Source organism: Rhinopithecus roxellana, chromosome 2 (genome assembly GCF_007565055.1).
Source record: "Rhinopithecus roxellana isolate Shanxi Qingling chromosome 2, ASM756505v1, whole genome shotgun sequence".
Classification (NCBI taxonomy): Eukaryota; Metazoa; Chordata; class Mammalia; order Primates; family Cercopithecidae; genus Rhinopithecus; species Rhinopithecus roxellana.
This window is the reverse complement of record NC_044550.1, coordinates 1597858-1613056: the sequence shown is the minus strand read 5'-3', so window position 1 is coordinate 1613056 and position 15199 is coordinate 1597858. Positions and strand designations below refer to the sequence as shown.

Below are 15199 nucleotides of genomic sequence, written 5' to 3'. Positions count from 1 at the left end.
CTAGTGTTAGCTCATGACTGTGTTACTAGGTTTCTAGTAATTAAGTTTCAGAGCTTATGCTTTGAGCTTATAAAAGCTAATAAATTGACTTCTGGGAAAAATCTTAATGATATTCTCAAATGAGGAAAAAATGAAGTAATATTCACAAGATTTAATACTGGTTTATAATAACAATAAAATAATAATAATGAGGCTTGGGAATTTCAAAATTAAGTCTTCCTCCAATGAAAATAGGAATTCAAGATACACCTGACATATTATTATAGTATGACATTAATTTTTAACAAAAAGAGAAGAGAAAACTTGCAAGTAATGAAACACATAGTACTGTCTCAAATATTAGAAAACCTGGATTAATCATAAGACATGATTGTGGTAGTCTCTAAATGTAGCATGAAAAAAAGGAATAGGAAAAGTATACTGGACTATTCACAGTTATTAATATTCATAACTACTTAGAATAGAAAATGACTAAAATATAAAAAAACTTGCATACAAAGACAGAAAACAGAAAAAATACATATACTAGAGATATATTTGTAATATCTAGTGATGAAGTACACATAAATGGAAGATATGTCCATTCACATTCAAAATATAATTAATATGGTTTGGCTGTGTCCCCACCCAAATCTCATCTTGAATCTTACTTCCCATAATCCCCACATGTTGTGAGAGGGACCCAGTGGAAGGTAATTGAATCATGGGGGTGGGTTTTTCCCATGCTATTCTCAAGATAGTGAGTTCTCAAAAGATCTGATGGTTTTACAAAGGGCAGTTCCCCTGCACACATTCTCTTGCTTGCTGCCATGTAACACATGGCTTTGCTCTTTCTTCGCCTTCTGCCACGATCATGAAGCTCCCCCAGCTATGTGGAACTGTGAGTCCATTAAACCTCTTTTTCTTTACAAATTACCCAGTCTTGGGTATTTCTTCATAGCAGTATAAAAATGGACTAATATAGTTGTTACCAGTAGAGTGGGGAATGGTTATCAGTAGAGTGAGGTACTGCTATTAAGACACCTGAAAATGTGGAAGCAACTTTGGAACTGGGTAACGGGCAGAGGTGGGAATAGTTTGGAGGGCTCAGAAGAAGACAGGAATATGTCAGAAAATTTGGAGCTTCCTGGAGACTTGTTGAATGGTTTTGACCAAAAAATCCAGGCTGAGGTGGTCTCAGATGGAGATGAGGAACATATTGGGAATTGGAGCAAAGGTGATTCTTGATATGCTTTAGCAAAGAGACTGGTGATATTTTGCCCCTGCCCTAGAGATCTGTGGAACTTTGAACTTGAGAGGAATGATTTAAGATATCTGGCAGAAGAAATATCTAAGCAGCAGAGTTCAAGAAGTCACTTCGGTGCTCTTAAAAGCATTCAGTTTTATTAATTCGCAAAGATATGGCTTGGAATTGGAGCTTATGTTTAAAAGGGAAGCAGAGCATAAAAGTTCAAAAATTTGCAGCCTGATGATGAACTAGAAAAGAAAAAAAAAAAAAAATTTCTGAGGAGAAATTCAAGCTGGTGGCAGAAATTTGCATAAGTAACAAGGAGCCAAATGTTAATTGCCAAGACAATGGAGAAAATGCCTTCAGGGCATGTCAGAGTTTTCAAAGCAGTGCCTCCCATCACAAGCCGAGAAGCCTAGGAGGAAAAAATGGTTTCATGGGGACCTTGCTCCATTGTGCTGTTTCAGGACTTGGTGCTCTGTGTCCCAGCCATGGCTAAAAGGGACCAATGCATAGCTCAGGCCATTGCTTCAGAGAGTGCAAGCACCAAGCCTTGGTGGTTTACATGTGGTGTTGGGCTTTCAGATGCACAGAAGTCAAGATTTGAGGTTTGAGAACCTCCGCCTAGATTTCAAAGGATGTATGGAAACACATGGATATCTAGGCAGAGGTCTGCTTTAGGGCAGAGCCTTCATGGAGAACCTCTGCTAGGGTGGTGCAGAAGGGAAATGTGGGGTGGGATGCCCCCAAACAGAGTATCTACTTGGGCACTACCTAGTGGAGCTGTGAGAGGAGGGCCACTGTCCTGCAGACCCCAGAAAGGTAGATTCACTGACAGCTTGCACTGTGCATGAGGAAAAGCCACAGACACTTAACATCAGCCCATGGAGGCAGCTGGGAGAGAGGCTGTACCCTGTAAAGCCATGGGGTGGAGCTGCCCACTACCATGGGGACCCACCTCTTCCATCAGTGTGACTTGGATATGAGATATGGAGTCAAAGGAGATCATTTCGGAGCTTTAAGATTTGACTGCTCCACTGGATTTCGGACTTGCATGAGGCCTGTAGCCCCTTTGTTTTGGCCAATTTCTCCCATTTAGAATGGGTGTATTTACCCAGTGCCTGTGCCCGCATTATATCTAGGAAGTAACTAACTTCCTTTTGATTTTACAGGTTCATAGGGAGAAGGAACTTGCCTTGTCTCAGATGAGGCTTTGGACTGTGGACTTTTGAGTTAATGCTGAAATGAATGAAGACTTTGGGGGACTGTTGGGAAGGCATAATCATGCCATGTTTTGAAATGTGAGGACATGAGATTTGGAAGGGGTCAGGGATGGAAAAATATGGTTTGGCGTTGTCCCAACCCAAATCTCATCTTGAATTGTTGCTTCCATAATACCCACGTGTCATGGGAGGGATCCACTGGGAGATAATTGAATCATGGGGAGGGGTTTATTCCATACTGTTTTCATGATAGTGAATAAGTCTCACAAGATCTGATGGTTTTATAAAGGGCAGTTCCCCTGCACATGCTCTCTTGCCTGCCACCATGTAAGATGTGGCTTTGCTCCTTCTTCATCTTCTGCCTCGATTGTAAGGTCTCCCCAGCCACGTGGAACCGAGTCCATTAAACCTCTTTTTCTATATAAATTACTCTGTCTCAGGTTTTTTTTTTTTTAATATGCAGTATGAAAATGGACTAACACCATAATCAATGACTATAATGTAAAATACAACATAATGCAAAGCATTTTAGACAGGAAAGTCTGTACAATGGGATATTGCCATCAGTTAGGGCTACTATGTAGTCTATTAAAGAAAGATCATCCTAGGATTAAAAGAATAGGCTCTACATAAAAGAATGTCTCTATTTTGTAAGTAAGTTTGAAAAAGCACTTAACATACATGAGGGACTTACATAAAATATGTGAAAGAGTGATTATTAAAATATAATGATGTTTGAGCATCTTGATATTGACAACTTTGTACAAAAACAAAGCCGTAAATATTACAATTTAGATGGATAAACGTTTCTCTGGAAATCCTACATCATAAAGATCAGTGTTGCCAGATGAAAAAAAAATGGAAAAGATATTTTATCTTACTTTTTACAAACTTAGTGGAAACTAAAGTAAGTTTAAAAGTCCAAAGATCAATTTGTATGTAATGGAAAAAGAAAACAAAACATGAAATATGGAATAGTAATCAATGACCACAGCCTTAAAGTACTGAGAAAAGGCTAAATGAATTAGAAAAGACTAGCCACAATTAAGATAAATTATGCAGAAATAGTCCTAGCTTTTGTATCAAATAACATGGATAATCACACCAGAAAGGCTTTAAAATATTTTTATCTTCTACATTTTGCTTAGCATTTAACCAGTCACCCATTTATTAAATAAATATTCATGAAGTACATTCTATATGCTATACAGAGAAAGTAAAATTTAGAAAATTAGACTTCTGGTCTTAAAAAAGAATATGTAAGTATCGTTGATTGTAAGGTACTATTCAATAGTAATATTAATATTACTCTTTCTATAAGAACATTTAGTCATTTCCCATTAGTTAAAAATGACTCTAATTCTCCTGACGTCAAAAACTTGATGAAATATAATAAAATATTTAAGGTTCAGATTAGACCTTCTTTGACTTTATAACCTTACAATTTTTCAAAATTTAAAAGAAATAATAAAATTTAAGCTTTATTGACTTTATTAGTTGTGGACAATTACAATAAATGTTTAACGTCAGCAAACAAAAAATGACATGACCTGAAAGCCATAATAAGAATAACAATAAGCAAAAACGCTGTAGATAGATAAAACTCAGTACAAAAACTTGATCAACATAATTAGGAAAAAAAATGAAAATGAATAATATAAATTACTTCAGCTATTATGCTTTAACACTTTTTTGGAAAAATACATTGAAGAAAGTGCAAAATCACAGCAATGTCTGAAAAGACATTAAACAGATTATTAGCTTAAAAATGTGTTTTGGGATAAGAAGCTTTTCAGATAACATTTCTACAGTTTGTTACTAAACAAGCATCTGTGTAAGAATCTGATTTTGCAAGAACATATCAAAGTGCTTTATGTTAATATCTGAGTGGGCACATCGTTTTAATTCTATTTGATTCTGTTTCCTGTGACTGATATGCTTCCACTTTCTTAAAACCATATTACATTTGGTGATTTACCAGATATATATGGTATCAGATACCTTCGCATGCTCCTTCTGTGACTGTGAATGTATGGCCTTTTAATAACATTTACGTACCTCTTAAGGTATCCACCTCGTCTTAAGGAGTTGAGACATTTGATTTTCAACAGTTTCTATGGCTACTGTCAGATTAAGCAGTGTTTTTCACCTTGGGTGTAAAATAAACAAGGGAGGAAGCTGTGGTTTCACTAGGCAAGCACAGCACCTTGCAGGTGGGTTTAGTTTTTGTTTCCTGTAAGAATATTCAATAACTTCAAGCCCTCTGGTTCTTATAATTAATGACTGTGCTCAGTACACAATTAATTCCTCCTATTGAGGAGGGAAGTTTCATTATTAATGCTGTTGCTGTGAGTGTGTGATTTTTGTCCTGTGTCAGTGCCAGAATCTTTGTAGTAGGCTGGTAGGTCACAAAAAACAGTTGACAGGCTAATTCTCTTAGCTCATGAGAACCAACACTTGCTAAACAAATCTCATTCAGATGGTTATAGTCAATTACATACTGTTTCTATTTGACTTGTTTCTCATGCTGTCACGTCAAGGGGGAAAAAATATTTTCTTCTCACGCTTAGCATTGGTAAAGTTGGGCCATACCAGATACGTAGGACAAGGTCTCTCTTTTAGTGACTGAGTAGCAGCAATTATTTATATGATTAAAAAATCATAATTGTTGTTGAGTTATGTAAGTGTCTGTACTGGTAGATGATATATTAAATATCCACCTATTTGTCTTTTTTAAATCTGAGAACCACAATAGAGAAAAGGTAACTTGTGAATCATAAAAATTGGGTTGTATACTGAGCTTTTTAATGAATAAAGCAAAGGGAAAAAACCCAGTAATCCTGAAACTTACAAACTGACAAGTTTCATACAATAAACCCATTTGGGACACTCCCAGGAACCAAACTAACTGCATGCCTAGAACATCCTTGCCCTACCTGAAACCCTTTTGCCTGGTTAACATCGAGATGGTTTCTCCTAGACGCTTTCTCTGGTCCCCTTAGATTGGATTTGTTGCAAGTGTCAAGTAGTCCCATTGTATCCTGTGTATAACACTTTCATAGCAATTACTCACTATACATAAATCTCTGTGGCAGGCAGAATAAGACACACCCATTTCCCCCAAGGTGTCTATATGCTAATTCCCCATATCTGTGAATATGTATCTTACATGGCAAAAGGGACTTGGAAAATGTGATTAAAGTTAAGTGCCTTGAGATAGGGAGATTTTTCTGATTCTCCAGGTAGGTCCAATGGAGTTACATGGTCAGAAAGATGCAGAGGGAACTCAACACATTGTAGCTGGCTTTAAAGATGGAGGACTATGAGTCAAGAAATGCAGTGGCTTCTAGAAGCTGGGAATGGACCTCAGTTTACAGACATCAAGAAAACAGGGACCTCAGTCCTACAACTGCAAGAAAATGAATTCTGCCAACAACTTGGATTAGCCAGAAAATGGATTATCCTGTAGAGCCTCCAGAAAGAAACATAGCCTGCTTTTAAGCCCACTGTTTTAAGAGCACAAAATTCAGGCAAAGCCTATTCACATATATAAATTATTTTTTAATATTAATAATAACTGGAATGCTTTAGGATATATTTAGTAGATTTTACACCATAACCTAGAAAATCGTGGGGCTAACAACGCACTTCAGATTAGTATTGAGTCAACCAGGCATCTAGCTGTCTTTATCCCCTAAATGTATCTTTATTCTTGAAGTGGATAACACAATGGAAGTAAATTAATATGACTCGCGTTAACTAAAAATGAATATAAGTAAGGCTATAATTAGATGCATTATGTTTATCAACCAAATGGAATATTCAAAGACTTCAGTATATATAATAAAATGTAGATATTTCAAATTATTTCAGAATTTTTGTGATTTTATATCTCATTCAAAAAGTATCTTTCTTAGGTTTCCATACCACCCAGACTAAAGCAAAGATTCCGAAGTGATGTAAGAAAAGAAAAATGAATCATTTGCTTCCTGTGTTACTGAATGAATAATTTATTTCATTTTATTTTTACCTTTTAGAAGAGATTGAAATTCTCTGCCTTTATCTTCACTGACTTTTCCTTCTAGGGAGGAGTAAGTGTTCCTTATGTCATTCACAGTCAAAGAAATATTGTCAATCTTGTTCTGCAGAAGAGTCAGTTTCATTGCCTGGTAGTTTACCTGGTCAGTCATTTTTCGCATCACTTCTGCATATAGAAGAAGAGAAAATTGAGACCATTAAAAAATATATTTTGACCCATAGTTTGTATCATATAATGGAGAAAAACTAAAACCCTTTCTTCTATCATCTGGAGCACAACAAGGATGCTCACTTTCACCACTGTTTTTCAACAAAGCACTAGAAGCTCTAGCTAGAGCAATCAGACAAGACAAAGAAATAAAGGGCATTCAAATTAGAAAGGAAGGGGTCAAAGCATCCTTGTTTGCAGATGATATGACCTTATATTTGGAAAAACCTGAAGACTCCACCAAAAAACTATTAGAATGGATAAATGAATTCAGCAAAATTGCAGGATACAAAACCAACATATGAAACTCAGTAGCATTTTTATATGCCAACAGTGAATAATCTGAGAAAGAAAAAAAGTAATCTCATTTACAGTAACCACACACAAAGTAAGAATGCAATTAACCAAAGAAGTGGAAGGTCACTATTATGAAAACTATAAAACACTAATGAAAGAAATTGAAGGTTTGTCATGTTCATGGATAGGAAGAATAAATATTGTTAAAATGTCCATACTATCCAAAGCAAGCTACAGATTCAATGCAATCCCTATCAAAACACTAATGACATTCTTCACAGAACTACAAAAAAAAAAAAAAAAAAAAAAAGAATCCTAAAATTTACATGGAACAACAAAAGACCCAGAATAACCAAAGTTTACCTAAGCAACAAGAACAACTGAAGGAACAACTGGAGGAATCATACTAACTGACTTCAAATTATAATACAGAACTATAGTAACCAAAACAGCATGGTACTGGAATAAAAACAGACAAATAGACCAATGGAATAGAATAGAGAACCCAGAAACAAATCCACATATCTACAGTGAGCTCATTTTCAAGAAAGGCTGCCAAGAACAAACACTGGGGAAAAGACAATCTCTGTAATAAATGGTGCTGGGGAAATTGGATGTCCATATGCAGAAGAATGACTCCAGACCTCTATCTCTTGTCATGCACAAAAATCAAATAAAAAAGGATTAACTATTTAAGTCTAAGACCTCAAAACATGAAACTCCTACAAGAAAACATTGGAGAAAGTCTCTAAGACATTGGTCTGGGCAAAAAATTTCTTGAGTAATACCCCACAACCACAGACGCTCAAAGCAAAAATGGACAAATGGGATCACATCAAGTTTAAAAGCTTCTGCACAGCAAAGGAAACAACCAACAGAGTCAAGACACAACCCACAGAATGAGAGAAAATCCTTGCAAACCACCCATCTGACAAGGGATTAAATAATCAACATACATATGAAGGTCAAACAACCCTATAGGAAAACATCTGATAATCCAATCAAAAAATGGGCAAAAGATTTGAATAGACATTTTTCAAAAGAAGACACACAAATGGCAAACAGGCATATAAAAAGGTGCTTAGCATAACTGATCATCAGAGAAACTCAAACCAAAACTACTATGTGATATCATCTCACCTCAGTTAAAATGACTTATATCCAAAAGATAGGAAATAACAAATGCTGACCAGGATGTGGAGAAAAGGGAACCGCCATATCCTGTTGGTAGGAATGGAAATTAGTACAACCATTATGGAGAACAGTTTGGAGGTTCCTCAAAAACTAAAAAAAGAGATACCATATGATCTAGCAATCCCACTGCTAGGTAAATACACAAAAGAAAGGAAATCAGTATATCCAAGAGGTATCCACACTCCCATGTATATTGCAGCACTATTCACAGTAGCCAAGATATGGAAGAAACATACGTGACCATCAACAGATGAATGGATAATGAAAATGTGGTATATATGCACAACGGAGTATTATTCAGCCATAAAAAACAAAGCAACAACATGGATGGAACTGGAGATCATTATGCTAAGGGAAATAAGCCAGGAACAGAAAGACAAATATCACATGTTCTCACATATTTGTGGGATCTAAACATCAAAACACTTGAACTCAAGGAGATAGAGAGTAGAAGGATGGTTATCAGAGGCTGGGAAGGATAATTGCTGATTGGAGAGAGGTGGAATGGTTCATCTCCCAGGTGCAAGCGATTCCCCTGCCTCAGCCTCCCAAGTAGTTGGGACTACAGGTGTGTACCACCACATGCAGCTAATTTAGTAGAGACGGGATTTCACCATATTGGCCAGGATGTTCTTGATCTCCTGACCTTGTGATCCACCCGCCTTGGCCTCCCAAAGTGCTGGGATTACAGGCGTGAGCCACCACACCCAGCCTAAAACCATTTAAATGTTTAATTAAAAATTAAATATATATGTGTGTATATATATGTATTTTTAAAAATATATTAATAAAAATTTGTTTTTTATTTGGGTATAAAAATTTTGTTAGAGGCTGGGCACAGTGGCTTACAGCTGTAGTCCTAGCACTTTGGGAGGCTGAGGCAGGTGGACTGCTTTGGCCCAGAGGTTCAACACTAGCCTGGGCAACATGGCTAAACCTCATCTCTACAAAGAAAAAAAATAATTAACCAGGCATGGTGACACACGCCTGTAGTCCCAGCTGTTTGGGCACCTGAGGCAGGAGGACTGGTTGAGCTCTGGAGATGGAGGCTGCAGTGATGCATGATCACTCCACTGTACTCCTGCCTGGGTGACACAGAGAGACCCTATCTCTAAAAAAAGAAATAAGTAAATAAATAAATAAATAAATAAAAATAAAAAAGAATAGCAAAAGAAAGAATGAATAAGACCTACTATTTAATAGCACAATGTTGTGACTATAGTCAATAATAATTTAATTGTACATTTTAACGTAACTAAGAGAATATAATTGGATTGTTCGTAACCAAAAGGATAAATGCTTGAGGGGCTGGATACCTCATTCTCAATTATGTGATTATTACACATTGTGTACCTGTATCAAAACAATATATACACCTACTATGTACCCACAAAAATTAAAAATTAATTATATGTATTTAAAACCACTTAATTTTTTATTTTTTGTTTTTTATTTTTGAGACCGAGTCTTGCTCTGTCGCTAGGCTGTAGTGCAGTAGCATGCTCTCGGCTCACTGCAATCTCTGCCTCCCGGGTTCAAGAGATTCTCCTGCCTCAGCCTCCCAAGTAGCTGGGACTACAGGAGGCACCACCATGCCTGGCTAACTTTTTTTATTTTAGCAGAGACGGGGTTTCACCATGTAGGCTAGGATGTTTTTGATCTTCTGACCTCATGATCCACCCACCTCAGCCTCCCAAAGTGCTGGGATTATAGGCATGAGCTACTGTGCCTGGCCTAAAACCACTTAAATTTTTAATTAAAAATTAAATATATATATATTTAAAATCACTTAAATTTCATGATAGACTTGAAGGTAATTCAAATAAACTATATTTGCACTAATACATTTGAAAATATAAGCCTATATTCATATAGCAAATGGCAACTTGAATGTTAAGACTAAGTGTAGAAATTTGTAAAAAGTATTATAATAGCTTCTTTTTCTAAAATGTTTTCACTTTTCTCAGAATTTTCTGTTTTAAAAAAATTATTTCAAAGAGTTACTGTTACACTCTCAAAAAGAAACAAAGGGACAGAAAACCAAAATAACTTGCTCGCAGTTACAGAGCTGATGGCTCATCTTCTGCTTCCAAATTCAATACCTCAACATTAAAAATATGCAGCTGTATATATGTATGTAGTTGTAGCTATGTTCTGAGAATTTTATTGTTTACTGAGGTATTCATTAATCAAGGATAAAGAGACTTATAATTTACTTTAAATCACTTTATATAGCAATAATACTGTCTATCCCTTTACACATGTATTGCAGTAATTCAAGAATGTTAGGGTCTTTTATAAAGATACTGAATTTCAATCCCTTAAAAAATTACAATACCATTATTAGGGGATATTCAGCTGCGTTATTAAAGACAGCCCTTTAAGTCACATTTCTTAATTGAATGCCTTGTTTTGTATGACTAGATCCATGCCAAACACAGTGAATAGATGTTTTTAGCAGCAACCAACCTAATGTTTGTAAGAGCTAAAGTTTAGCTTAAAAGAAATGGCAAAAACTGATTAGAAAGATGGAAAAACGTGACATGCCAGCTTTGGATCAGCAGGAGGTTCTTGTTGATTCTTAGTCATAATTTCGTTTCTTAGGGATCAGCACCTGTTAAGCGATCTCTTCTCAATGAATGGAAGAGAGCCTTCTTAGATCCCTTAAAATAATACGTTGTTCCTTCCATGTCAAGGGTCTTCCATAATGGCACTCTTTGGAGAACGAAAGTTTGGTCTTGTTTTGGAAACCTGTGGTTTCCTTACAACCTAATATCATAGCATTTTTATTCCTTCTGTGTTTGCACACAAAGCTTCAATAATTATACATGGTCTTTTCAGTACCTATTATAGCTTATCCACAATTTCTCCCAACATCCAGCACCAGTAGAAAAGGATTGAGAAGTATGCTAATGTGTCACCATCAATCATTTGACAGCTAAGAGATTTCTTGCTTAGAAGTTGTAATAAATAGCACTGGCAATAAATGGGTTAGAGATGGTAGCAATTACAGTCTATGACCTGGGTCACCACAGTCTTGCTGCTGCTGCTGCTCAGCTACTCCTCTGCCAACAGCTGTATGACTTTCAGCCTGGTTGGTGTGTATCAAATGTTGCTGTTCCTGGGCTAAAATGAAGCAGAAAGAGAACAGAGACAGTTAAGCGCTGGGATGGCCTCATTTTTTCCAGTCCTGAACAATAATGTGGCTGACATTCATTTTCCCGTGTACTGAAGCATGATGGTCGAGGATGATTGCAGAGTAAGCTGCTCCGCCCCCAACCATAGGGCAATGTGACACCACATTGGAGTGGGAAATGCAGGACTCTAATTCTGCTTGAAAAAAAATGAAATCATTCAAGGCCTCCTTTCCATGAAAATGGATGGTAGTTTGCGGGAGCTGTATAAACTAGCAGATATATACTGCCTGCCTAATTGAGGGGATTTTAAAATCCGCTGTGTTAAAAGCTATAACACTGCCACAAAGGCTGATTGTTTAACAAGGCAATTTCCAACTGAGGTCTACTTGGATAAAAGGGAGAGCTACAGGTTCCTTACTAAAATAAAAATAGCTATTTCATTAATAGTGCCACTTAAATGGATTGTTTCCAGATTTTTATAGTCTCAAACTGGACTAAAAATAAAAGTAAACTATTGTAGGCATATTTCAAGCAAATCAACTGGTAAAGTCAGTGAAATTTCATTAAATAGAAATTCTCATAAAATAAATCAACTCTATTGAAGAATTTAACATGACTCAAGTAATATTTTAAATGGCAATATAGTTTTTCATTGGGGAAAAGAGTTTAGAGAAATGAACTATTTAAAATATTGAGAACAGGGCAGGCATGGTGGCTAACGCCTGTAATCACAGCACTTTTGGGAGGTCGAGGCAGGCGGATCACTTGAGGTCAGACCTCAAGATCCACCTGGCCAACATAGTGAAAGCCCGTCTCTACTAAAAATACAAAATTAGTCTGGTGTGGTGGTGGGTGCTTGTAATTCCAGCTACTCAGGAGGCTGAGGCAGGAGAATCAATTAAACCCGGGAGGCAGAGGTTGCAGTGAGCCGAGATGGCACCACTGCACTCCAGCCTGGGGGATAGAGCAAGACTCTGCTAATAAATCAATCAATAAATAATAAAATAAAAATAAAATAAAATATTGAGACCATCAAATAATGTGGCTTTAATTTACAGACTTCTAATGAACAAATTTATCCATTAAAATCTGCATGTCAGACATGAGGAAACAAGTGTTTTGTGTCTGGCTGGGCTTCTTCACATATGAATTTATGAACCAATGAAACTCTGCATCTCTGGCACATGTTAATTATGCTCCCTAAGCCATATGTGGCTGTGACTATAATACTCAAGCTTCTCTACTCCACAGGAAGTATATTTGACATTAATTTGAGTCTCTATTGTTAGATTGAATTTTGCATTGTTTTTCTTCAGGGCATTGAGCTAAATTAATGAATTTCCATTCATGTCCAATATCTTTGTTTTGATGCTGTTTCTTTTTGATTTTCATTTCCTCCACTGTATTCTATAAAGTCCTGTGTAATTGTTGACTTATCTAGTGGACAAAGGCAATCTGCAGCTTGGGAAATAGTGTAATTATTTAGGGGATGGAGTGGGTGGGGAAAAGTGTAAATCTTCTTCTAAGACCTAGCAATAAGATTATTATAGTGTAAGTTTAAACTAATTCACACAGATACAACCATTTAATCATTGCATAAATTTTTAATCATGATTCCTTCTTAAATGGTGTAATAAGGCCTTTTATTCTGGCAGCTTAAATGTAAATCCATCCAAGAGTATAATTAGAGAGTAAAGCAATGGTTCTTAGACTGGGGTTCCTTAATCAGCAGTATGAGCATCACCTGGAAACTTTTGGGGGTAGAACTTCTAGAACCCCACCTTGGACCTACTAATTTAAATATGAGTGTTAAGGATACAAGCTTATAAGTATTTATAGCAGTAAGAACAGATGAATTTAATAGGATGAACAATGATCTTTTCATTTATTTGCTGCTTACATTTTTGGCTAGATCATAGGAACAAAAAGAGCTGGTGCATTTGAAGGTAGTACCATTACTCAGTAGGTTGTGGATACTTTATTAGGAAGGGAAGCATAATTATAGTGAAAGCAAAGATAATATTGTTTTGTGGTATACAAACAAGGTTACTCTTCAAATTCCCTTTTCTATCATTAACTTTTATTATAACACATATTTCTTTACATCCCATTAGAAACTTTTTTTTTCTCATGGATGGAAATCAGAAGTTCCTGTATACTTTGAAACATTGTGTCCATATTCTTTTCACTCCCTCACCTGAGATTCTCATTCAGTAGATCTATTTTGGGGAATGGGACATGTGCGTATTAAAAAACAAAACAAAAGAAAAGAAAAAACTCTACGGGTGATTTCTATGTATGGCCCTGGTTAGGAACACTAATTTAGAACAAATTGCTAAGCTTTCCACTTCTAAGAGGGAAATTCATTGTTATAATGCAGAAAATACTAGATATATTAATACTAAAATTGCAATCCAGAAATCAATCTTCATAGACTTTTAAATAGCATTCCTGTTAATAACAAAGGCATGTGTTGAAGACATGATTTAATAAAGTTTAAGAAATGAAAACCTTGAGTCTCATACCATTCCTTAAAGAGTGAGTGAAGTGGGATGGGGGTGGAAGGTGCCTTTCACAGCTTCCTGATTTCCTCATTTAGACATTGCCATTCTTTCTATTGTTATAGCACAAGATCCCTAAAGAGGCACTGCTAAGCATGGAAGCATATGAAGGGTGTTTGTACTGCCTTCACAGCAATCAAATCTACAGCCCAATGACAATTTTAGAATGTCTCAGAAATAAAATCGCTTTCCACTCAAAAGCCAGACTGTTGCTCCTTACTCCCATGTAGCAACATTGCACATTCCCCAACTCCATGATTGTGTTTTGCCAGTATGTAGCAATGTGGTCCGCCAATCGTTAAAATATTGAAATATAATAAAACCACAACTGTTGGCAAATATATAATGCTGAAGTCCAATAACTGACAAGCTGATTTATACCAATTATAATATTAACTAATTACAAGTTAATCATGGATACATGATAAAGGATGTATTTTGTAGGATATGTGATGAATGGAATTCCTACTGTGACAACATCTGAAAACTATTTTTCAAAATTAGCATTTTGTTGGACCGATGTCAGGCACTGCATAGATTCTGTGAAACAGTCAGTGTTTTAGTAGAATGAACAGTTTATCATTACTTATGATTTATGTATTTGCTAGAACTTCCAAATCGTTTGGTGCTCAATTTATTTTACTTATTAGTATGTGCTAGTTGTTCTAAATACATAGTTATTTGATAATTATAGTCCAGAAGTTTGTAGTAAATTATTGAAGATGCTGAAAAAGAAACAAAAGTTTAGCCAAATTTTAAAAGTATTTGTTTCAGGTATCATGAGTATGAATTGTTTGAATCTGAGAACAAAACAAAAATTGTATCACTTAGGAACCTAGTCGTAAATTAGGTAATGATACTGTGCCAAACTCAGTTAGTCTGGAACATCTTTTAATATGTACAACATCTAAATAATACCAAATAATTATAAAAAATAAATTCAATATTAAATAAATAAGCTACATTTCTGGAATGAAAATCAACTTGATTTTCAATATTGGTAAACTATTTTTTCTTGCTAGGTAAATGTTGGATTCAAACAATCATACAAATTTGTATAACATAGAAATAAAATTACTAGACTCATTTTTCATCATAATGACATTTACCCATTATGGTAAACATCATTTGCAATCATGAATCATGAAAAAGAAAATATTAAAGAATGTTATGAAATTAATCTCATGAAATAAGTATTCTTAATAATAAAATTTTTCAATGAAATCAATTGAAGTAAAAAACTTTAAAAATACTTTATCAGATGTTAATAAAGTGCCCATAAAATAAATAAAATATTTAGAAAAAAATCAGAA

The 15199-nt window shown here is 35.6% G+C and overlaps 1 protein-coding gene across 2 annotated transcripts in view; it reads right to left on the bottom strand.

Annotated features, from left to right (window-relative positions):
- Positions 1-15199, bottom strand: part of MMRN1 (multimerin 1) — a 65423-nt gene that overhangs the window by 20384 nt on the left and 29840 nt on the right. The window contains exons 5-6 of one of the 2 annotated variants that reach the window (XM_010376274.2): positions 11210-11314; positions 6482-6655 (exon numbers count right to left, since the gene is read on the bottom strand). In XM_010376274.2, coding sequence (XP_010374576.1) covers positions 6482-6655; positions 11210-11314 — 279 coding nt within the window. The remainder of the gene's footprint in view (positions 1-6481; positions 6656-11209; positions 11315-15199) is intronic. The other variant, XM_030920570.1, reaches the window with a different exon arrangement.